At 46.0% G+C, this 25,872-nt stretch overlaps 1 protein-coding gene across 1 annotated transcript; it reads left to right on the forward strand.

Moving 5' to 3' along the window:
- Nucleotides 1-1,167: 1,167 nt before the first annotated feature.
- Nucleotides 1,168-16,800, forward strand: CYP26C1 (cytochrome P450 family 26 subfamily C member 1; the record flags this gene model as incomplete). Its single annotated transcript, XM_087702388.1, has 5 exons — nucleotides 1,168-1,506; nucleotides 2,578-2,853; nucleotides 8,083-8,238; nucleotides 9,813-10,376; nucleotides 14,596-16,800. Coding segments are annotated over 5 exons (1,740 nt in total), but the record flags the coding sequence as incomplete, so codon positions are not given.
- Between the last annotated feature and the right edge of the window lie 9,072 nt (nucleotides 16,801-25,872).

The raw sequence follows: 25,872 nt of genomic DNA on the forward strand, positions 1-25,872 counted from the left end.
TCTCCCTCCCTCCCTTCTCTCTCTCTCCCTCTCTCTTTCTCTCTCTTTTTTTCTCTCTCTCTCTCTTTCTCTCTCTCTCTTTCTCTCCCTCCCTCCCTCCTCTCTCTCCCTCTCTGTCTCTCCTTTTCTCTCTCTCCGTCCCTCTCTCCCTCTCTTTCTCTCTCTCTCTTTCTCTCTCTCTTTCTCTCCCTCCCTCCCTTCTCTCTATCTCCCTCTCGGTCTCTCCTTTTCTTTCTCTCCGCCCCTCTCTACCTCTCTTTCTCTCGCTCCCTGTCTCTCTTCTCCCCTCGCTCTGCCTCCCTCCCTCCCTAACTATCTTTCCCTCCGTTCCTGTCTCCTTCCCCCGCCTCTGCCTCCCCTCCCCCTGTCCGTACCTCTCTCCTCCTCTCCCCCTCCCTCCCTGCCTCTTTCTCTTTCCCTCTCTCTCTGCATCCCTCCTTTCCTCCCTTCCTATCTCTCTTTCTCTCTCTCCGTCCCTGACTCTCTTTCCCTCCTTTTCTCTCTCTTTCTGCATCCCTCCCTCATTTTCTCTCCCTATCTCTGTCTCTCTTTCTCTCTCTCCGTCCCTGTATCTTTCTCTTTCCCTCTCTCTCTGAATCCCTCCTTTCCTCCCTTCCTATTTCTCTTTCTCTCTCTCCGTTCCTGTCTCTCTTTCTCTTTCCCTCCTTTTCTCTCTCTTTCTGCATCCCTCCCTCATTTTCTCTCCCTATCTCTGTCTCTCTTTCTCTCTCTCCGTCCCTGCATCTTTCTCTTTCCCTCTCTCTCTGCAACCCTCCTTTCCTCCCTTCCTATTTCTCTTTCTCTCTTTCCGTCCCTCTCTTTCTCTTTCCCTCCTTTTCTCTCTCTTTCTGCATCCCTCCCTCATTTTCTCTCCCTATCTCTGTCTCTCTTTCTCTCTCTTCGGCCCTGTATCTTTCTCTTTCCCTCTCTCTCTGAATCCCTCCTTTCCTCCCTTCCTATCTCTCTTTCTCTCCCTCCGTCCCTGTCTCTCTTTCTCTTTCCCCCCTTTTCTCTCTCTTTCTGCATCCCTCCCTCATTTTCTCTCTCTCTCCCTATCTCTGTCTCTCTTTCTCTCTCTCGTCCCTGTCTCTTTTTCTTTCCCTCTCTCTCTGCATCCTTCCTTCCCTCCCTATCTCTCTCTCTCTCCATCCTTCTCTCCGTCCCTGCCTCTCTCTCTCTCTCTCCTCCTTTCTCCTTCTCTCTTTCTCTTCCCTCCCTCTTTCCCTCCCTCCCTCTCCCTCTTTATCTCTACCACCACCATCCCGCATCCCGACCGAGCAGGGTTCCCACTTTCACAGCTCCCGGCGGCAGCGCTACGGCGCCGTCTTCAAGACGCACCTTCTGGGGAAGCCGGTGGTTCGGGTGAGCGGCGCCGAGAACGTGCGCAAGATCCTGCTGGGCGAGCACAGCCTGGTCAGCTCCCAGTGGCCGCTCAGCACCCAGATCCTGCTGGGCTCCCACACGCTGCTCAACGCCCACGCCGAGGCGCACCGGCACCGGAGGAAGGTGAGCGAAGGGCGAAGGGCGTCCCTCTGGCCCGGGCGGTCCTCACTCCAACGGCTGCTCCGGCAGGGAGGCTGGACAGGTGAGGCTGGGCATAATGGGCTATGCTCACCCTTATCTGGAGGGTGGAAAAGTGGGGAGTTTCCCTCTGCGGCGCTTCGGCTAAGCCAGTGTTTCTCAACCTTGGCCACTTGAAGATGTCCAGGACTTCAACTCCCAGAATTCCCCAGCCAGCATTCGCTGGCTGGGGAATTCTGGGAATTGAAGTCCGGACATCTTCAAGTGGCCAAGGTTGAGAAACACTGTTCTAACCACTTTGCCACAACAGCCTGGATTTTCTTAAGGCTGCGGGAGTTGTAAAGCTCTTCCAAAGAAGGGAGTGGGCATTCGCTGGCTGGGGAATTCTGGGAGTTGAAGTCCAGACATCTTCAAGTGGCCAAGGTTGAGAAACACTGTTCTAACCACTTTGCCACAACAGCCTGGATTTTCTTAAGGCTGCGGGAGTTGTAAAGCTCTTCCAAAGAAGGGAGTGGGCATTCGCTGGCTGGGGAATTCTGGGAGTTGAAGTCCGGACATCTTCAAGTGACCAAGGTTGAGAAACACTGGGCTAAGCCGGGGTCTCCAACCTTGGCTGGGGAATTCTGGGAGTTGAAGTCCAGACATCTTCAAGTGGCCAAGGTTGAGAAACACTGTTCTAACCACTTTGCCACAACAGCCTGGATTTTCTTAAGGCAGCGGGAGTTGTAAAGCTCTTCCAAAGAGGGGAGTGGGCATTCGCTGGCTGGGGAATTCTGGGAGTTGAAGTCCGGACATCTTCAAGTGACCAAGGTTGAGAAACACTGGGCTAAGCCGGGGTCTCCAACCTTGGCTGGGGAATTCTGGGAGTTGAAGTCCTCGGGGCTTAAAGTGGCCAAGGTTGGAGAGCCCTGGGCTACGCTGAAGCTGCTCCGCGCTGAATGGAGGGGAGTCTCCCAGCCCCGGTCCCCCTCGGAAGCCGAGCCTTTCCCCGGGCCGTGTCCCGTCGGGGAGAAGCTTCAGGCGGCTCCCGCGCTCTGCCTGTCCCTCCCCGCTCAGATCCTGGCCCGCGTCTTCAGCCGCGCCGCCCTGGAGGTCTACTTGCCCCGAATCCAACGCCTGGTGAGCTGGGAGCTGCGCGGTTGGTGCCGCCGCCGGGGGCCCATCGCCGTCTACGCCTCGGCCAAGGTGTTGACTTTCCGCATCGCTGCGCGGATCCTGCTGGGCCTCCGGCTGGAAGAGGAGCAGTTCGTGGAGCTGTCCGGGGCCTTCGAGCAACTGGTGGAGAACCTCTTTAGCCTGCCGCTCAACGTCCCCTTCAGCGGATTGAGGAAGGTACCTGACGATGGAGAGAGAGAGAGGGAGGGAGGGAGGGAGGGAGGTGGGGAGGGGGAGAGAGAAAGAGAAAGGGAGAGAAAGACAGAAAAAAGAGAGAAAAAAGAGAGAAAGAGAGAGAAAGAGAGAGAGAGAAAGAGAGAGAGAAAGAGAGAAAGAAAGAGAAAGGGAGAGAAAGACAGAAAAAAGAGAGAAAAAAGAGAGAAAGAGAGAGAGAGAAAGGGAGAGAGAGAGAGAGATGCCCTCAATGACTCTGAGTCAGCGGAGGATGGGGTGTGGGGGGGTGTGGGGTGCTTACTGAAAGCAAAACAAACAAACAAACGAACCCTTGTGCCCCTTTTCACTTCCTTTAGATTTCCTTTAACAGAGATTGATTTGTGTGGCACAGGTGAGATGCCAACATCCAACTGGCAAAAGGACCCCAAGCCTTCCAAATGGAAAATAGGGTTTTAACTCTGATCCACCTCCTCTTGTGTTTCCCTGTGAAAGGGGAAATTTGGGGGGGGGGGCACCTGACAAGGGCTTTCTCCAAACCCACAAAGTCTCATCTCTCCAACCCAGCCTTTCCAAATCTCCCGTTGTGTCGTTGGAACTAAGAGTTGTAGAGAACTGTGGGGTCAGGCTGTGCAACCTGGCAGATGCTAAATTGGTGAAAGGCTAGAAGAGTCCCTTCACTTTACTCTGAGAAGCAGGGGAAGGGTCCAAACTAATCATGGGCTCGATTCAAAGACCCCATTCCTCTATGACCCTCCCTGCATTTGGGCCACAGGTTTCACGGTTGAAACCTTTCTACCCACACATTTGCTCTCTCCTTTCATGCTTTGAATCCTGAGCTCCCACCATACCTACCGCTGCCCAAACTTCTGGTTCCTGAAAGCAACTTCTGCCCCCCATCCCCCCCGGCCAGCTAGTTAAGAGAAGAAAACAGACCTTCAATATGATGGTTGTCGCCCAGTCAGCCAGATGTTTGGCGTGACCCGTCAAAACCGCGGTCCACTAAAGCGCGCCCGATCAAAGCGCGTACGTGACGTCATCAGCAGCGCGACAAATAAAATTAAAAATAAATTAAATTTAAAATAAAATAAAATTAAAGCAAGCCGATTCACATAAAGGTAAGGGTTAGGGTTAGGGTTAGGGTTAGGGTTAGGTTAAGGGTTAGGGTTAGGTTTAGGGTTACCTTAAGCGTTAGGGTTAGGGTTAGGTTAAGGGTTAGCGTTAGGTTTAGCGTTAGGTTAAGGATTAGGTTTAGGGTTAGGTTTAGGGTTAGGTTTAGGGTTAGGGTTAGGTTTAGGGTTACGTTAAGCGTTAGGGTTAGGTTTAGGGTTATGTTAAGGGTTAGCGTTAGGTTTAGCGTTAGGTTAAGGGTTAAGTTTAGGGTTAGGCTTAGGGTTAGGTTTAGGGTTAGGCTTAGGGTTAGGTTAAGGGTTAGGTTTAGGGTTAGGTTTAGGGTTAGGTTTGGGGGGGGTTAGGGTAAGGTTTTCGCTTTAATTTTAAATTTACCGCTCACAGCGTGCCGTTTTCGTCGCGCTGTGATGACGTCACATATGCGCCTTCGTCGAGCGCGCTTTAGTCTACCGCGGATTTGTGGTGGAACCGATGTTTGGAATGGATTTGACAGTTTTATCCACTTATTTTGTCCTTCCCAAAAACCTGGGGAAGGCAGGTGTAATTTGATAGCGTTAAAAGATATCAATGCAGAATATAAGCTGTTCTACGCAATGCCGCCTTTTGCAACTGACTGATGGGTGATTTTTTTCAACGCTGATGTTTGTCTAAGTAGTGAGAAGGGATTCGGTGTGTGTTTTTTGTTAGATCTTCCCTTGTTAGAACGATTTGCTGATCTTCCTTGCTCTTCCTGCCACCTCTTCTGCTATTATTACAAGTTCTTCCATTTCAGCTTTGTTTTTAATTCTTATCCACATCCTTTATGGCGCAGTGGTTAAATGCAGCACTGCAGGCTGCTTCAGCTGACTGCAAGTTCTGCAGTTCGGCGGTTCAAATCTCACCGGCTTCAAGGTTGACTCAGCCTTCCATCCTTCCGAGGTGGGTGAAATGAGGAGCCGGATTGTTGTTGGGGGCGATATGCTGACTCTGTAAACCGCTTAGAGAGGGCTGAAAGCCCTATGAAGCGGTATATAAGTCTAACTATTGCTATTGCTATTATTGGAATTTGGGTTCAGTCCAAATCAGAAGAAAATCCCTTGCAACCAGTTCATATATCATTCAGGCTGTAGGTGCCATGACGGCTGGTCGTTTTGTGGCGATCCCAACATCTTGAAAGAGAATGGCAAAAAAAAATATATCACCTGGTTTATTGAGATTGGCACGCTTGCAAATTAGGATACCATTATTTGCAGTAATTTGGAACAGATGCAATACAGACTGGGTAAACCGAGGCCACGGGGACAGCAAATGTTATCCAGGCACTTGTGCTAACACTAAGAGAGGCAGAGAGAGGAGAAATATTATGGAAGCCACATCAAGGTGGCGCAGTGGTTAGGGTGCACTACTGCAGGCCACTTCAGCTGACTGTTATCTGCAGTTCAGCGGTTCTAATCTCACCGGCTCAAGGTTGACTCAGCCTTCCATCCTTCCGAGGTGGGTGAAACGAGGACCCGGATTGTTGTTGTGGGCGATATGCTGACTCTGTAAACCGCTTAGAGAGGGCTGAAAGCCCTGTGAAGCGGTATATAAGTCTCACTGCTATTGCTATTGCTATCAACTTTTCGTAACAGGACCATAACATATGGAATAAGGACGTTTTGTCCAGGCCACCTAATTTATCAGTGGTTTTATTTGAAAGGAGTGGTTTTTATTTTTGTAAAATGTTTTTTTTAATTTTTAATCTCATACAAACATTTACAGGTACACATTCTCATAGCTATTATTCACATTGTGTTTTAACCCTTTTACACATTCATTTTTCCATGTAAAAAAATTAAGATTGTTTTGCTTACCATCCCGTACACCTGTTTTATTTTACGATAACCCTACTTTCCTTTCCTTTTCTTCCTCCCTCCCTTCTTCTCTACTTTCTTCTTTCCTCCTCTCCTTTCCCTTTCCTTCTTCCCCTTCCCCTCTCCCCCTCCTCCTCTCCTCCTCTTCCCCTTCATACCCTCTCTCCTCCTCTTCCTATCCCCCCCCCCTATCTTCCTCAAAAGGAGTGACTTTGAAGGCCAAAGCCACACCATCTTTTATTTCCATTATTTGTAAGGAAACTACTGGTAATAAAATAATTCCATTTTATCTGAATGAGCCTTTCTTGCAGAACCTCAAACCTGTCTATATAGTATCTACTCTTTTTCAATTTCCCCACTGAACTCGAGTGACTGGCCTGGGTTCACAAGACACTATCTGACCCAATGTGAATTTAATCATGGTCTAATTGGTTTGACACCCTAAAAACACAATCTGTTGGGTTTGTCACAAGAGATTAGTGAGCTAATTTGTGCTCAGGGTGTCAGTAGCAAGGATTAGACCAGTAAGCTTCCATACTTCGAATTATGAGGACAAAGCCACTAGCTCTCTTGATCTATCCAAGAACCAAAAAGACTAGATCTTCAGCTCTTGTATAGCATCATTTATATTTATTTATCTCAGGAATAAATTCCCGTGGGTTCAGTCAAACTTTATTTGCTTATTTTGTGCTTTCAGGTCAAAAAAACTGCCTGGTCTTTGGCAAGATTTCAGAAGCAATTTGCCATTGCCTGCTTCCTAGGGCTAATAGGGAGTGACTGGCCCGAGGTCCCCGAGCTGGTTTTGTGCCAAAGATGGGACTAGAAATCACGGTCTCCCATTTTCTTGCCTCTAACAGGGCTTAGTTGTTTTCCTTACAGCCAAGACATGCAATAAATCCCTCTAGCTCAGTGTTTCTCAACCTTGGCAACTTGAAGATGTCTGGACTTCAACTCCCAGAATTCCCCAGCTGGCTGGGGAATTCTGGGAGTTGAAGTCCAGACATCTTCAAGTTGCCAAGGTTGAGAAACACTGCTCTAGCTAATGTGAACTACTGCTTGGAGAAGGCAACAGAATTAAAGTTCTGGACTTTCTAAGCAGTCCACTGCTTAGAAGAGCAATAAAAGAAGAGCCGAGGTGGCGCAGTGGTTAGGGTGCAGTACTGCAGGCCACTTCAGCTGACTGTTATCTGCAGTTCGGCGGTTCTAATCTCACCGGCTCAAGGTTGACTCAGCCTTCCATCCTTCCGAGGTGGGTGAAATGAGGACCCAGACTGTGGGGGCGATATGCTGACTCTGTAAACCGCTTAGAGAGGGCTGAAAGCCCTATGAAGCGGTATATAAGTCTAACTGCTATTGCTATCTGTCTATCTGTCTCTGTCTGTCTGTCTATCAATCTATCAATCTATCAATCTATCAATCTATCAATCTATCTATCTATCTATCTATCTATCTATCTATCTATCTATCTATCTATCTATCTATCTATCTATCTATCTATCTATCTATCTATCTATCTATCTATCTATCTAAGAGCCGGGGTGGTGCAGTGGTTAGGGTGCAGCACTGCAGGCCACTTCAGCTGACTGTTACCTGCAGTTCGGCTGTTCAAATCTCACTGGCTCAAGGTTGACTCAGCCTTCCATCCTTCCGAGGTGGCTGAAATGAGGACCCGGATTGTTGGGGGCGATATGCTGACTCTGTAAACCGCTTAGAGAGGGCTGAAAGCCCTATGAAGCGGTATATAAGTCGAACTGCTATTGCTATCTGTCTATCTGTCTCTGTCTGTCTGTCTATCAATCTATCTATCTATCTATCTATCTATCTATCTATCTCTCATCTATCTATCTATCTATCTCTCATCTATCTATCTATCTATCTATCTATCTATCTATCTATCTATCTATCTATCTATCTATCTATCTATCTATCTATCTATCTATCTAAGAGCCGGGGTGGTGCAGTGGTTAGGGTGCAGTACTTCAGGCCACTTCAGCTGACTGTTATCTGCAGTTCGGCGGTTCAAATCTCACCGGCTCAAGGTTGACTCAGCCTTCCATCCTTCCGAGGTGGGTGAAATGAGGACCCGGATTGTTGTTGGGGGCAATATGCTGACTCTGTAAACCGCTTAGAGAGGGCTGAAAGCCCTATGAAGCGGTATATAAGTCGAACTGCTATTGCTATTGCTATTCTTCCTGGAACCTCCATTTTCTGAATCAGTTTCTGAACCAGATTTCTGTGCTCTTCTCCTTTGAAACCCTCTGATGTTCCTCAGGGCATCAAGGCTCGTGACCTTTTGCATACCTACATGGAGAAAGCCATCTTGGAGAAGCTGCAGAAGAAAGATCCCGATGCTCACCGCGATGCCCTGGATTTTATCATCAACAGCGCCCAAGAACACGGACAAGATTTCACTATGCAGGAATTGAAGGTGAGGATTTTTATGCTCCCCGTGGGTTTCGTGCAGGACTTGACAGTAGCCCCTGATGGAAGGTGGTTTCTCAGCTGGTGTAAGTTTGCAGGAGCTCTGGGTGGAAATATTTTTATGGAATAGCTAATGCTTGGCCTCCTAAGGTTTCCTGATACTGGAGATTCTGTGGTCGGTTGTCTCGGGAGACTGGAGCTTCATAAAGTACAAAGATTTGTCAGCAGTCACTCAGAAGTTGGTTTTAGCATGTGTGGGAGAGACTAGACTAGAATAAACTAGAATAGAATAGAATAGAATAGACTAGAATAGACTAGAATAGACTAGACTAGACTAGAATAAACTATAATAGAATAGACTAGACTAGACTAGAATAGAATAGACTATAATAGAGTAGACTAGACTAGACTAGACTAGACTAGAATAAACTAGACTAGAATAGAATAGACTATAATAGAGTAGACTAGACTAGACTAGAATAGAATAGAATAGAGTAGACTAGAATAGACTAGACTAGAATAGACTAGACTAGAATAAACTAGAATAGAATAGAATAGAATAGACTATAATAGACTAGACTAGACTAGACTATAATAGACTAGACTAGAATAAACTAGACTAGAATAAACTAGAATAGACTAGAATAGACTAGACTAGACTAGAATAGACTAGACTAGAATAGAATAGAATAGAATAGAATAGAATAGACTATAATAGAGTAGACTAGAATAGACTAGAATAGACTAGACTAGACTAGAATAAACTATAATAGAATAGACTAGAATAGAATAGAATAGACTATAATAGAGTAGACTAGAATAGACTAGACTAGACTAGAATAGACTAGAATAGACTAGAATAGACTAGAATAGACTAGAATAGACTAGAATAGACTAGAATAGACTAGAATAGACTAGAATAGACTAGAATAGACTAGTAAAGTAGAGGAAAATATTGTGAGCATATTGCCAAGAGCACCAACATTTTGATAAGTGTTCAATGGCAACTCTTAGAATCCTCAAAACTCTTGGTTTAGATTTTTAAATTAGCATTTTTTTTCCTTTTAAAAGGCTGAGTACTGTCTTATTTAAATTCTTTTTTTAAAAAATTCTGACCGCAAGGTCTCTGAGATGGAAGCCCAAGAGGCATTCAGTTTATTAACAGCATGCATCGTTTATTTATTTGTTGCATTTATTTGCCGCCTGCCTATAAAAACCGAAAGATCTAATAGATCTAAAAATAATAATAAATCTAATAATAGATAGGCCTCCCTCTAACCCTATAACAAGAGCCGAGGTGGCGCAGTGGTTAGGGTGCAGCACTGCAGGCCACTTCAGCTGACTGCTAACTGCAGTTCGGCGGTTCTAATCTCACCGGCTCAAGGTTGACTCAGCCTTCCATCCTTCCGAGGTGGGTGAAATGAGGACCCGGATTGTTGTTGGGGGCGATATGCTGACTCTGTAAACCGCTTAGAGAGGGCTGAAAGCCCTACGAAGCGGTATATAAGTCTAACTGCTATTGCTATTGCTAACAAGAGGAACACTCTTCTAATTCATGGATCTCTATGGCTTGCCTTACAGGAATCTGCAATCGAACTAATATTCGCGGCTTTCTTCACCACGGCCAGCGCCACCACGTCTATGATCTTACTCTTATTGCAACACCCATTGGTCATCAAGAAGATCCAGCAGGAACTGGCCTCCGATGGCCTTTCTGGGCAGTGCCAGTGCTTTGCAGTTGAGGATTTCCTAACACAATCCCACCCTTCCCAAAAAACTTTGTCTGCGCATGGAAAGGAAGGCAAAGACGGTGACTCCAGTCTGCCTCTTCCACCCAGATTGGGAAGAGGACAAGGACGAGAGGCCAAGATGGAAGAGGAGGGACCTCACGTGAACATCGTGGCTAAAGTGTCCCAGGATATTCTCTGTGGAACTGCGAATGGTCCTAGCTCATTGTCCAGGCTGGGAGAAACAGGCCAGTTCTTTAGCAGCCTGGAGAGATCTGAGTATTGCTGCCACCCTTACGTGACCCCGGAGAAGCTGAATCGTCTGCGCTACTTGGATTGTGTCATTAAGGAAGTTCTCCGCCTGCTGCCCCCCGTATCTGGAGGGTATCGGACAGCCTTACGAACCTTTGAGCTCGATGTGAGTTGAGTGGCTTGCTCGCTTAACCCTTTGGTGGAAGAGTGAGGAACCTGGGTTGACCTGGATATTAGTTTAAGTTTAATAAACTTATATTGCCGCCCAATCCCGAAGGACTCCGGGCGGCTGACATAAAAGACAATTTAAAAAGTACTAAAGAGTTTAAAAAAGTAAAGAAAACAAAGCAGGTTAAAAACACAATAGCAATAGCAGTTAGACTTATATACCGCTTCATAGGGCTCTCAGCCCTCTCTAAGCGGTTTACAGAGTCAGCATATCGCCCCCAACAACAATCCGGGTCCTCATTTCACCCACCTCGGAAGGATGGAAGGCTGAGTCAACCCTGAGCCGGTGAGATTAGAACCGCCGAACTGCAGATAACAGTCAGCTGAAGTGGCCTGCAGTACTGCACCCTTAACCACTGCGCCACCTCGGCTCCTTATCACACATTCAACCGTGTTGGGGCTGGACCTCATTCAAGAGGTCAACAGCCCCAGGCCTGCCGGAAAAGCCAGGTCTTAATAGACTTTCTGAAGGCCGCAAGAGTGGGGAGGGTCCGGATTTCTGGGGGTAGGTTGTTCCATAGGGCCGGAGCAGCTACAGAGAAGGCTCTCCCCCGAGGAGCTGCCAAACGACATTGTCTAGTTGACGGCACCCGGAGAAGGCCCACCCTGTGAGATCTTATCGGTCGCTTGGAGGTATGTGGCAGAAGACGGTCGCGTAGATATCCAGGACCTAAGCCATGTAGGGCTTTAAAGGTGATGACCAGCACCTTGAAGCGCATCCGGAGACCGATCGGGAGCCAGTGCAGCTCGCGGAGGACAGGTGTAACATGGGTGTACCTTGGTACACCCAATATTGCTCCCGCGGCTGCATTCTGGACTAGCTGTAACATGGGTGTATTAGAAGGTTAGGCTGTGTATTTTATAAGGGAACCCAGGAAGAACACTTAGTGGCTAAGACGCTGAGCTTGTCCCCTTCAGAAAGGTGGGCAGTTCCGTGGTTTGAATCCCTAGCGCCGCGTAACGGAGTGAGCTCCCATTACTTGTCTGAGCTTCTGCCAACCTAGCAGTTCGAAAGCACGTAAAAAATGCAAGTAGAAAAATAGATAACAGCGTTCTGTGCCCCTTCGGCATTTAAGTCATGCCGGCCACATCACCATGGAGAAGTCTTTGGACAGCGCTGGCTCTTCGGCCTTGAAACGGAGATGAGCACCGCCCCCTAGAGTCAGGAACGACTAGCACATACGTGCGAGGGGAACCTTTACTTTAATTCCAAGAACTTCTTCTGTTTAGAGCCAGCAGATAATGTGAGGAATCTCAGGGCCATTTGTAGGGAGGTGAATTTGGGGGGTATGAGAAAGGATGTCTCCAATGGAGTGTGAGTATCGTAACTAGGGATGGGAAATATAGAAGCTCAGTAAACAAGATTCCAAGTACTGGATGGTGGACTCTGATTTGATTTGATTTGATTATAATATAGCAATAGCAGTAGACTTATATACCGCTTCATAGGCCTTTCAGGCCTCTCTAAGCGGTTTACAGAGAGTCAGCATATTGCCCCCAACAATCTGGGTCCTCATTTTACCCACCTCGGAAGGATGGAAGGCTGAGTCAACCCTGAGCCGGTGAGATTTGAACCGCTGACCTGCTGATCTAGCAGTAGCCTGCAGTGCTGCATTTAACCACTGCGCCACCTTGGCTCCTGAATTATATTTATATGCCGCCCTTTTCCCCCCGAAGGGGACTCAGGGCGGCTCACAATCCAAGTCAGGGAAGGGGGTACAGACAGAAAATAGAAAGACGAAACATAACAATACATAATTTAAAAACACACAACAGTCATACCATTCGAGGAGGGGAGGCAAAAGCTCTTCAGCCCCAGGCCTGTCGGAACAGCCAGGTTTTAAGGGCTTGGCGGAAGGCCTGGAGGGTGGTGAGGGTTCGAATCTCCACGGGGAGTTCGTTCCAGAGGGTCGGAGCAGCCACAGAGAAGGCCCTCCTCAGGGTAGTCGCCAGTCGACACTGGCCGGCGGATGGAATTCGGAGGGGGCCTAATCTGTGGGATCTAATCGGTCTAGTGGAGGTGATTGGCACCTCTGACTGATGATGAGTAAAGAAGCTTGTGAAGAAAAGGGGCATAGAAAGAGGGTCCAAGCAATATTTTTGAATGCTGGTCTCCCGATTCATTTTCTGGCATCGCTATTTTAGCAATGGATAGAAATGCTGCTTCGAATGCTGGAGGAGTTGCTATCATATCCTGCAGTTTGGGGCAAGATGGATCAATGATCTAACATGATAGAACAGTGTTTCTCAATCTTGACAACTTGAAGATGTCCGGACTTCAACTCCCAGAATTCCCCAGCCAGCATTCGCTGGCTGGGGAATTCTGGGAATTGAAGTCCGGACATCTTCAAGTTGCCAAGGTTGAGAAACACCGTGATAAAATCTATAGAACTACAGGTTTTTCGTAAGAAGATTGAGAACTGGAGAGAGGAGCGAGGTCCAGACGAAGGCATCATTCCGATCACCAAAACAATTGTGTCCATTGGGCAGAATTTAGGAAGAATAACTGCAACAGTTTGGTGTAATGGTTAAAGGGGCTGCGTTAGAAGCCAAGATATTGTGGTTAGTCCTACCTCAGGCCTAAAGCCAGGGGTGTGGTTTGGTGTGACTTTGGGCCAGTCCCTTTCTCTCCAGCCTAGATACAAGATCAAGACCAGCCAGTTTCAAAAATGTTGCAACAAAGACTACTACCATGTTTTCCCGAAAATAAGACAGCATCTTATTTTCTTTTGACCCCTGAAATAAGCACTTGGCCTTATTTTCGGGGATATCTTATTTTTGAGGTGCAGGAGGCCGTGAGCATGGTCACCTCAATGCTTTTGAGGAGCCAAGGTGGCGCAGTGGTTAGGGTGCAGTACTGCAGGCCACTTCAGCTGACTGTTATCTGCAGTTCGGCGGTTCTAATCTCACCGGCTCAAGGTTGACTCAGCCTTCCATCCTTCCGAGGTGGGTGAAATGAGGACCCAGACTGTGGGGGTGATATGCTGACTCTGTAAACCGCTTAGAGAGGGCTGAAAGCCCTATGAAGCGGTATATAAGTCTAACTGCTATTGCTATTGCTATTGCTTTTGCTCTGTTGCAATATTTTTTGAGAAGGGCTTATTTTTTGGGGGAGGACTTATTTTAGCACATGCACTCAAAAGACCAATTGGACTTATTATCCGGGGAGATCTTATTTTCAGGGAAACAGGGTAGGATTTGAATATTCCCAGAAGTCAATACTGACCCATAAGCCCCCAAAAGGAGGGAGGGGAAAATATAACTGCTAGTCACAATTGCTCTCATCTGGAATGGCACTTGGAACAGCAACGCCAAGGGAGTTCTCGTATTATGGCCATCGATATCTCACTTCACGGAGACTGTGGTTTTAATGAACTGATATTTGTAAAATAAACAGGTTCCCATGTTCCTTAGAGCCGAGGTGGCGCGGTGGTTAAATGCAGCATTGCAGGCTACTTCGGCTGACTGCAGTTCAGCAGTTCGGCTGTTCAAATCTCACCGGCTCAGGGTTGACTCAGCCTTCCATCCTTCCGAGGTGGGTGAAATGAGGACCCGGATTGTTGTTGGGGGCGATATGCTGACTCTGTAAACCGCTGAGAGAGGGCTGAAAGCCCCATGAAGCGGTATATAAGTCTAACTGCTATTGCTATTGCTATTCCTTGACCTATAGCAGCAATGCTCAGAAAGACATTAAAAACATATAAACACAAAATAAAATGAGATCTGTAAGGCAGTGTTTCTCAACCTTGGCCACTTGAAGATGTCTGGACTTCAACTCCCAGAATTCCCCAGCCAGCATTCGCTGGCTGGGGAATTCTGGGAGTTGAAGTCCAGACATCTTCAAGTGGCCAAGGTTGAGAAACACTGCTGTAAGGAGAAGAGATAAACTTAGTTAAAAGAAACATAGTGGAAAAAATGGTATTTTCTTGATTTGTTTCTCGCTGCTGCTTTAGTCGTCTGAAATGGCATCACTTGGTAGCAGAGAATCCACATTTTAAAAAAGGAATTGTTTTTGTAGATTGTGAGTAATATTTTTGAAGCTAGCCCATCTAATCCCATGGAGAGTAGATGGAGTAAGGCTCGTACAGGTTTCATCCATCCGGCCGCTGTCTGTGGTGCTGAATTTGTTCCATCTCTTCTTCCCTCCCTTAAATTAGGGCTACCAGATTCCGAAGGGTTGGAGTGTGATGTACAGCATTCGGGATACACACGAGACCGCCAACATCTACCAGAGTCCCCCCGATACTTTTGATCCGGAGAGGTTTTGGATATCGCCGGAAGAAGACCAGGAGGCGCACAAAACCGCCGCCTCTCTCCGGTTTCACTACATTCCCTTTGGTGGCGGAGTCCGGAATTGCATCGGCAAAGAACTGGCCAAGGCGATTCTCAAGATGCTTGCCATCGAATTGGTCAGCACAGCCAGCTGGGAATTGGCCACGGCACACTTCCCTGAAATGCAGACCGTGCCAATTGTGCACCCTGTAGATGATCTTCAACTCTATTTCCATTCTCTGAAGGCTGGCCATGAAAGCAGCAACGGGGCAGGCAAGGCCAACGCCTGAATGCGTGGACCTCTCCATCACACCTCTAGCTTAGGAGTAGACTAGGACGAAGGAGTAGACCATTCTGGGGCAAAAACACCACCTTCCTTTCAACGCGAGCCCCTTCCACCACCTGCTTCTTGGTTATGGAGTAAGAGAAAAGGATGGATTCACCGCATCCTCCCTGAATTTGTTAGCATCTGTTCTTTGGACCAATGTGAATCAGTTGGCCTTCCATCATCTCTGGTTGCACTTTTTGTTTTGTAACGAAGTGCACAATCTTGTTGTCTTGTGGTTAAGAGAAGCCTTATTCCAAAAGTACATATCTTGAAAAGAGTGGTGGAGACACTGGCGTTAGTTCTACCCAAGGATTAAAGATATGTAGTTCAAGTAAACAAAGAAATAAGGGATGGAGTGAAAACTTTGGGAATCCATGATCTGGTCTCCCCTATGAGGTTTGTTAAGCACCCTTCACAGCTTCGGAACAAGACTGCTGCTCCGTTGGTTCCTTCCTGGTGGGAGAGAACTTTCATAGCTATGTTGCCTTCAGCGTGGAACGTGTTCCAAGTACAATTCAGAAGGATCATCAGGGAAGGAAAGTCAGCGACAAAGCCGAAAACCAACAAAAGAAACGGAACCAAATAGGTCAGGAATGGACTGTGCTTTTTGTATTTAAAGACAACGAATGTAACCACACTCTGCATTTGTAGACCAAGAAGACAAGATAGGTCTGGAACAGATTTATTCTCCAGTTTCTGTCGTGACCCCCAAAAATACAACGTCGGTGACGAGCAGCGGCTTTCCGAGGTTTCAGCTTAAAGAGTCTTTCCTAGATGGAGGCGGATGGGATTGAACAGGAGACATTCTGTTTGTATGACACACTATATGATTGAACTGTGAGCAAGCCTGATCGTGACACGCAGGCCTGACCCTGTTTTAATTAAGCAAGCTTACTCATGGGGGTTCTCTGGTTAGGGTACCAGGATGTATGCATGGAATGTCTTAGGTGTGGTTCATAATCATATGTGCTTTTTAAACATTCTTTCTCCTTTGGGCCCTGCGAAATGAAAAGCACCCCATTTGCAAAGGATACGAGATGGTTCATTAACCATGGGATGGCTTGCTGACATATCCAGTTCCCAAAGGAGTAGCTATAGAGCCAAGGTGGCGCAGTGGTTAAATGCAGCACTGCAGGCTACTGCTAGATCAGCAGTTCAGCGGTTCAAATCTCACCGGCTCAGGGTTGACTCAGCCTTCCATCCTTCCGAGGTGGGTAAAATGAGGACCCAGATTGTTGGGGGCAATATGCTGACTCTCTGTAAACCGCTTAGAGAGGGCTGAAAGCCCTATGAAGCGGTATATAAGTCTACTGCTATTGCTATTGCTATATTAGCTCTTGTAGTAAGAATAAGAGAGAGTTTTATAAGAGCGTGACATGATTTCTTACAGCACGGGCAGTTATGGATTAGGTGTGTATTTATCGCCACCTGTGCATATGTGCCATTGATAAATTAAGGTTAGTTCCATGCGTCTGATGATGTCCGTAGTCTGTAAATGATTCCTCAGATGTTGTTCAGTTATCCATGAGCCCAATCCTATGGTTGAGGGATCCTGGGAATTCTGGGTTCAGCAACACCTGGAAGATCACAGGTTTCCCCCCACTGCTGCTTACGCTGTTGTAAAATGTTTACCTTTTCAAATATGCTGCCTTGTAGATATGTTGAGGGTTTTAATCACTAGCGTTTTTTTAACCGGCAGGATGAGCAACTAGAATTTTTGGTGGGATTGTGTATTTCGAAGGAATACCGACTTGGGAGGAAATAAAACTACCGTTGATACCTATCGGTCGTCTCCAACCGCTTAGAAAAGCACTTTGTAATCGTGACCCGTCAAAACCGCGTTCCACAAAAGCGCGGTCGACGAAAGCGCGTATGTGACGTCATCACAGCGCGACGAAAAAGATCGAAAAATTGAAATAAAAATTAAATTACAGCAAGCCGATTCACATAAAGGTAAGGGTTAGGGTTAGGGTTAGGTTAAGGGTTAGGTTTAGAGCGCTAGCGTTATGCTTAGCGTTAGGTTAAGGGTTAGCGTTAGGTTTTTCGTTAGGTTAAGGGTTAGGTTTAGGGTTAGGTTAAGGGTTAGGTTTAGGGTTAGGTTTAGGGTTAGGTTTGGGGGGGTTAGGGTAAGGTTTTCGCTTTATTTTTACATTTTTCGATCTTTTTCGTCGCGCTGTGATGACGTCACATACGCGCTTTCGTCGACCGCGCTTTTGTCTACCGCGCTTTTGTGGTGGAACCCTTTGTAATACACTTTGCAGGATGACACATGTGTCCCCTTGAGCTGGGCTAAGCGTTGCCTTTCAAAAGCCCTGGGGAGCATTATTACAGAAGAGGTGCGCTGTGTGTGGCTAATTCCTCTCTCTAATCCAGATTGTGGGGACTACAGTACTTATCAGACTATAAGACGCACCGGAGTAGAAGGTGCACCAAGATTTTGAAGAGGTAAATTAAAAAAAAAAAAATTTGCACTCTGCAGGCTTCCCAAACCCTCTGCATGCCTGGTTTTTGGTGAAAAACGGGGCATGCAGAGAGTTTGAGAGGCCTGTAAAGTGCTCCTGGGGACTGGGGGGGGGGACAAAAATGAGGCAAAAATGCTGTATTCAGTGTATAAGATGCACCCAGATTTTCACCCTCTTTTTTTGGGGGGGGGGGAAATTGTGTGTCTTATACGCTGAAAAATACGGCAATTCTGTCCCAAGTATTTAAGATGCTGATGTTTTGCCAAGAAATGTGCCGAGGTGGCGCAGTGGTTAGAGTGCAGCACTGCAGGCTACTTCAGCTGACTGCAGTTCTGCAGTTCGGCGGTTCTAATCTCACCGGCTCAGGGTTGACTCAGCCTTCCATCCTTCCGAGGTGGGTAAAATGAGGACCCGGATTGTTGTTGGGGGCGATATGCTGACTCTGTAAACCGCTTAGAGAGGGCTGAAAGCCCTAGGAAGCGGTATATAAGTCGAACTGCTATTGCTATTGCTAAATGGGTTTTCAACAGTCGATATGCTGACTCTGTAAACTGCTTAGAGAGGGCTGAAATCCCTATGAAGCGGTATATAAGTCTAACTGCTATTGCTATTGCTAAATGGGTTTTCAACAGTCGATATGCTGACTCTGTAAACCGCTTAGAGAGGGCTGAAAGCCCTATGAAGCGGTATATAAGTCTAACTGCTATTGCTATTGCTAAATGGGTTTTCAACAGTCGATATGCTGACTCTGTAAACCGCTTAGAGAGGGATGAAAGCCCTACGAAGCGGTATATAAGTCTAACTGCTATTGCTAAATGGGTTTTCAATCACAAGTTGCCAAGGAAAGGAACCTGTTCATACCCAAAATCTAAATCCAGGGAAAGGAACCTGTTCATACCCCAAATCTAAATCAATATCTACAAAGGGAACAGAGAAGATGGACACAAGTGAAACCATAAGGAACAAAAGATAATTACTCTTCTAAAAAAATAACAACATAGGTGGAAGACAGAGACTCAGGGCATTGAAGGAAAGAGGCCAACGCTTCTAGCAAATATGATTGACAGTAGGCTAAGGTAATGCCAATTGCAAAGTTGGATTGGAGAGCTGTATCCGCTTGACTGCAACAGGATCACCTGGAGATTGGGTAGGCGTTGAGTAAGCCCAAGTAAAGGGAAATCCAAAACTCAGTTGTAATTGCTAGAAACCCTTTAAGACAGTGTTTCTCAACCTTGGCGACTTTAAGTCCTGTGGACTTCAACTCCCAGAATCCCCCAGCCAGCACAACTGTGCTGGCTGGGGGATTCTGGGAGTTGAAGTCCACAGGACTTAAAGTCGCCAAGGTTGAGAAACACTGCTTTAAGACCTAAATGCAAGAATTTGATAGAGCAAGGAGAAAGTTTAGGCTCAAGTTATTGTCATTTTGCCCCTCCATAGGGAGCATTTCCCTCTCTGTGTGCGGCTTTTCACTTTGTGGGCTCCCCCTACTTGCGGGAATGATGTAGTGCAGCCCAGACACAGCTTTCCAGATTAATTTCAACTTGATGTGCTTTCTGCACGGGTTGGATTGGAACTCGCACGATGCCATTTCTTTATTTATTTATTTTATTAATAACATTTATAGGCCGCCCCAATCCCGAAGGGACTCCGGGCGGCTTACAAAAAGAAGAAAGAAAAGAAATAATTTAAAAATAAAATAAAAAGGGACAAAAGTTAAAATTCACAGGACACACATTCGTTCTGATCGGGGCTGGACCTCAGCAATTAGATCAGGGTTGACTCAGCCTTCCATCCTTCCGAGGTGGGTGAAATGAGGAACCCAGACTGTGGGGGGCGATATGCTGACTCTGTAAACTGCTTAGAGAGAGGCTGAAAGCCCTATGAAGCGGTGTATAAGTCTAACTGCTATTGCTATGCTATATCTATCTATCTATCTATCTATCTATCTATCTATCTATCTATCTATCTATCTATTTATTTATCTATCTATCGGATTGTTGGGGGCGATATGCTGACTCTGTAAACCGCTTAGAGAGGGCTGAAAGCCCTATGAAGCGGTATATAAGTCTAACTGCTATTGCTATGCTATATCTATCTATCTATCTATCTATCTATCTATCTATCTATCTATCTATCTATCTATCTATCTATCTATCTATTTATCTATCGGATTGTTGGGGGCGATATGCTGACTCTGTAAACCGCTTAGAGAGGGCTGAAAGCCCTATGAAGCGGTATATAAGTCTAACTGCTATTGCTATGCTCTATCTATCTATCTATCTATCTATCTATCTATCTATCTATCTATCTATCTATCTATCTATCTTCTGTATCTATCTTATCTATTATCTATCCATCCAAGGCTTAAGGTTGACTCAGCCTTCCATCCTTCCAAGGTGGGTAAAATGAGGACCCAGATTGTTGTTGGGGGCGATATGCTGACTCTGTAAACCGCTTAGAGAGGGCTGAAAGCCCTATGAAGCGATATATAAGTCTAACTGCTATTGCTATTGCTATGCTATTTTAATTCACTGCAGTATTTCAGTAGTTTAGACAGTGGTGAAACCTTGCTCCCTTTCCTGCCATTTCTTATTTTAGAAAGGCAGTTTGGTGTAGTGGTTAAAGCATCAGGCTTTAGTTCTAGTCCCATCTCAGACAGGAGAGGTGACCTTGGGCCAGTCACTCTCCCAAAGCCTTAGGAAGGAAGGGAGAGGAAAACTACTGAAAAAAACATTCCAAGGAAACTGCATGGACTCATCCAGACAAGTCTCTGAGAATCGGATACGATTTGAATTTGCGGACAGATTCTTTTGCTAATAGAAATCTTCCTAAATTCAAAATTAAATTTGGAAAACTGGAAGCTCTGGCCACGAGCATCCTAGTTGTGGAACGTAAACATTTCCCAATGAGAAATTCAAATCAGCGAATGGTGGTGCTTGAGGATCTCTCAGTAGTAGAGGTGGGTTCCTGCCAGTTCTAACCTCTTCTATAAAAGAGGTTCCACAAATCTATGGTGCCATTGAGAACCGGTTCCAGCTCCCTCCCCCTGCCTGCCACTCACTGATTGGCTGGCTCACCAATCGCTCCGCCCACCTCTAAGAGTCCTATCTAAACCTAAAAGTCTTAAAGCTGTCAAGTTTGAACATCCCTGGGGTTTTTCCTAAAGGGTTAGGGTCTTGTAACTTGACTGCTTTAAGACTTGCACACTTCAATGCCAGAGTTTCTGAGCAAACATGACTGGAGGAGGAATTCTGGGAGTTGAAGTCCACAAGTCTTAAAGCTGTCAAGTTTGAACACCCCTGGGGTTTTTTTTCTACTTTAAGACTTGCGTGCTTCAAATGCCAGAGTTCCTGAGCCAACATGATTGGAGGAGGAATTCTGGGAGTTGAAGTCCACAAGTCTTAAAGCTCTCAACTTTGAACACCCCTGGGATTTTTTTTCTCTAAAGGGTTAGGGATGCAAGGGTCTTGTAACTTGACAGCTTTAAGACTTGCGTGCTTCAAATGCCAGAGTTTCTGAGCCAACATTTTGGTTGCTAAGCAAGGGCGTTGTTAAGTGAGCTTCACCACATTTTACAAGTTGGTCATGCCCACCCAGTCACATGACTGGCAAGCCACTCCCACCTAGTCACATGGCTGGCAAGCCACTCCCACCTGATCACATAGCCGGCAAGCCATTCCCACAAAGCAGGCCACACCTACAGAAGAGGTTCTAAATTTTCTTTACATGCCTGGCCACAAGAGGGCGCCTCGTGGCAGGGGAATCCTTGTTTATCTACCTAGCAGCTGTCTTCATTTTAAATTGGTCTTACGACAATTTTATTTTATTTTATTTTTTTAAATTAACTACCCAAATAGGACATTAGGTACACAGTTAAGCCATATTGAGCACTGCCTCAATAATCAATAATAGCAATAGCAATAGCAGTTAGACTTATATACCGCTTCATAGGGCTTTCAGCCCTCTCTAAGCGGTTTACAGAGTCAGCATATCACCCCCACAGTCTGGGTCCTCATTTCAGCCACCTCGGAAGGATGGAAGGCTGAGTCAACCTTGAGCCGGTGAGATTTGAACCGCCGAACTGCAGAACTGCAGTCAGCTGAAGTGGCCTGCAGTGCTGCACTCTACCCACTGCGCCACCTCGGCTCTACTAGAAAGCAGAGACATCACCCTGCCAACAAAAGTGCATATAGTCAAAGCTATGTTTTTTTCCAGTTGCAATGGATGGCTGTGAAGGTTGGACCATAAGGAAGGCTAAGCGCCAAAGAATGGAGGCCTTTGAACTCTGATGCTGGAGAAGAAGACTCCTGCATTGAGTCCCTTGGACTGCAAGGTGATCCAACTGGTCAGTCCTAGAGGAGATCAACCCTGACTGCTCTTTAGAAGGCCAGATCCTGAAGGTGAAACTCAAGGACTTTGGCCACCTAATGAGAAGGAAGGACTCGCTGGAGAAGAGCCTCATGCTGGGAACTTTTGAGGGCAAAAGAAGAATGAATGTTGAATGTTGATTTTATTTATATGCCGCCCTTTCCCCCCAAAGGGGACTCAGGACGGCTCACAACTCAACCAGGGAAGGGGGATACAAACAGAAAATTAAAACGACACAAAAACAATACATAATTTAAAATACACAACAGTCATACTAGAAGGGGACGACAGAGAATGAGGTGGCTGGATGGAGTCACCGAAGCAGTCTGTGTGAACTTAAATGGACTCCATAGCACGGTAGAGGACAGGAAGGCCTGGAGGAATGTTGACCATGGGGTTGCGATGGGTTGGACTTTGAAACTAACAACAACAACCTTTAAAAGAAAAGTTGGTTTTAAAGCAAAGGAGGAAGCCAGAGTGTTTGTAGTTGTTTTTTTTAAAAAAATGCATCTTTCAAGGCTGCCCTTGAAGAGCATTCGGCGACTTCAGCTAGTCCAGAATGCGGCCGCGCGAGCGATTGTGGCTGCACCTCGCTTCACCCACGTAACACCTATCCTCCGCGAGCTGCACTGGCTACCTGTCGATCTCCGGGTGCGCTTCAAGGTGCTACTTGTCACCCATAAAGCCCTACATGGTAGTGGATCTGGGTACTTGAGAGACCGCCTACTGCCAATCACCTCCACGCGACCTATTAGATCTCATCGATTAGGCCTCCTCCGAGTTCCATCTGCCGGTCAATGCTGACTACGTGGAGGAGAGCCTTCTTGGTGGTAGCTCCGACCCTATGGAACGATCTCCCCGTGGAGATTCGTACCCTCACCACCCTCCAGACCTTCCGCACAGCCCTTAAAATCTGGCTATCCCGTCAGGCCTGGGGCTAAAGACTGTAACCCACCCAAATGGTATGAATGTTGTGTTTTTAAATTATGTATTGTCTTATATGTTAAAAAGTTTGTCTCCCCAATGATCTTCCAATGATCAGGAAGGACTTCCGAATTAAGGGAGTCGCTGTTCACATGTAAGGTAATTCTCCTTTCCTTTCCCCCATCAAAGAGGGTAAAGGTTGCTCTATAATGCTGAGTTAAATACTGTTGGCAGGTTGACCTACAAGTGAACCAGAAGCTTTTGCCCTCCTGACCTCGTCTTCAAGGTAAATCTTTGTGGTCAACTGAAAGAAAACAGCCGAATGTCAATAACTAACTTTAATTAACGTAACTTTCTAAAAGTGCTGGATGCTACAGTTCTAAGATTCGCCCTCAACGAAAGGACGTTTGATTCGAACGTCCGAATGCTGATTTTTAAAATCGACTTATCTCTCTAGTTATAATCGTTTAATTTCAAGACACACCTCGGTCTTATTAATTTAAATATAAGGCCAGGTTAGGATGAAGGAGAGCAAAGAGACAACCTTTTTAAAGGGGCAAGAAAACGGCATTTATGTCTCTTGTTTTGTATTTGTATCCATCGGGGTAAAAAAAATAAATATCCTTTGCCTCGCTGTGTAACGTTCCCGTGGTTCGTCCATGAGGCCAATGTGGAGAAAAGACACGGACACGAGCTTTCTCGGGATGGAGCGACCCAGATTGGGGGGTCTGAGAGCCCCTTTTATTGAGATAGGACAAAGGCAGGAGGAGCAATCAGCATGTGGTTAAAAACAGCCTGTAAAAGTACAATTTCTAATCTACTGCTCAGGGAAGTTCTGTCTATATATGGTCAAATCCTGGGCGTCATTGGTAAGGCGCATCTCAGGATGTTATGTTATGCACTATCAGGATGTTATGGAGTTTTAGGAGTTTGTTTTCTCCTGTGTGGTTCAGCGTGGCTCTGCAACTATATTACAACATCACACTGCCCATTCATATGTTTGGGACACGTTGGACCACATTTCCCATCAGTCACTCCGCACACTTAGCTTGGTATTGGCATTTTTCAGGGCAGAGAGGTCTCGGCCTCCCCCCCATCCATGTGTTTGGGACATGGACTACATTTCCCATCAGTCACCACAGGCTGCAAAGCTGGAGAGTAATAGCCACTAGGCTCCAACACGTATGGGCAAAATCAAGAGGAGGAAAACGTCCCTTTGATTAGTCACATCCTGAAAACCCAAGAATTATTTTAAACTTGTGTTCTGAAAACCCGAAGACTGAAATGGTGGATTTCCCCTTTTCTTTATCGTTATATATTCAGAATTATCCTGGTTCTGGTGAAATAAGAGCCAAGGTGGCGCAGTGGTTAGGGTGCAGTACTGCAGGCCACTTCAGCTGACTGTGTTATCTGCAGTTCAGCGGTTCAAATCTCACCGGCTCAGGGTTGACTCAGCCTTCCATCCTTCCGAGGTGGGTGAAATGAGGACCCGGATTGTTGTTGGGGGCAATATGCTGACTCTGTAAACCACTTAGAGAGGGCTGAAAGCCCCATGAAGCGGTATATAAGTCTAACTGCTATTGCTATTGCTATTTTCAAAAGGCAACTGGACTTTTCAGTTATCTCTTGAAAAAGCACCTTTGGTAAGTTAAAATAGCCAACATAGGCTACTCACAGTCTCATAAGTGTAGGAAGTTTTCATTCACCGTGAATTATTTCTTCTTCATTAACAGTACAGTCACATCATAAAAGAAACTTTTGAAACAGACGGTCGTTTTAGGTTTACCCATATTGTTGGAAGCCTCAATTGAAAACCATGAAAGTAGTCATCCTGAATAAATAAATATCTAAAGACAAAGTTAGAAAGCAGAGCACCTGGAATTCGAACCCCTATGTAAAAAATATGTTAATCTGCTTTTTCGAAATGGCCATTTAAGTGGCCATTGCCTGGATGTCTGAAGTATTTCCTGTGAAAACAAGTCGGGCCACTTTCATTACAAAAGATTCAATCGCGGGTCTGTTAAAAAACAAACAAAAACCCACGGAACTGATTCATTAGCGCCTTTAAAATTTGTGAATTTGTTCTTTCTTTCTTTCTGAAGCTTTTGAGATCTGCCCAGATCCACCGAGTTTGTTGCTCCGTTTCTGGACAAATTATGAAGAAGATTTAGATAAGCGCACCGTCCCTGTCCTAACTATCCCCCCATTGATATTATCTACTCATTTGATGTGTTCATCGCTAGGTTATACTTATTTATATCCATCCATTTGCAGCAAACTCATGCGATGAGATCCGTGTCCATGCTCATGCCTATTACCTTGTTGACAAGCAAACAAACAGATAAATTAAAAAAAGAGGCAAATGCTTTATTAGAACCCGAAAGGCTTCCTCTGTTTATTTTCTATTTTAAAGAAAAGGGTCCGGGTTTTCCTAATCCCTGAGTTGTTCGCCCCCCTGAGTCCCTCCTGGAGAAGGGCGGCATACAAATAAACTAAATACAAATAATCGGGATCCAGAAATCACGGAGCCTCCAATAAACGTGGCTTTAGGAAGGATTATTTGGAGAAATTTACGTTGATTTCCCTATTTAAATGTTTCTCTGTCTTGTTGTGAGCCGCCCAGAGTCCCAATGGGAGTGGGCGGCATACAATTTTTTTATTATTATTATTTTTATTAGTAAAAGAAAAATACAACAACCAATAGCTGGTAAAAGACAATACAACATCCACTGTTTTGCTTTACATTTGACTAGTTTCAAGACATTCCCATAATATCAAAATCATTATAGACATCAAAGGTTAGGTATCTTCTTCCCTCCCTCCCTCTTTCCTTCCCTTGTTTCTTCTTTCCCACTCCCCTTCCTTCCTTCCCTCCTTCTCTCCTTCCTTCCCTCCTCTTTTCCTTTCCTCCTTCCCCTTCCCTTTCCTCTCTCCATCCCCCCTCCTTCTCTCATACCTTCCCTCCCTCCTTTCTTCCTTCCCTCCTTTCTCTTCTCCTACGTTCCCTCCTTTCTTCCCTCCTTCCTATCTACTCTCCTTCTCTCCTTCCTTCCCTCCCCTTTCCCCTCCTTCCTTCCCTA

Source organism: Thamnophis sirtalis, unplaced genomic scaffold (genome assembly GCF_051295495.1).
Source record: "Thamnophis sirtalis isolate CommonGarterSnake01/CBP01778 unplaced genomic scaffold, rThaSir2_p1.2 scaffold_15, whole genome shotgun sequence".
In the NCBI taxonomy this organism is placed as follows: domain Eukaryota; kingdom Metazoa; phylum Chordata; class Lepidosauria; order Squamata; family Natricidae; genus Thamnophis; species Thamnophis sirtalis.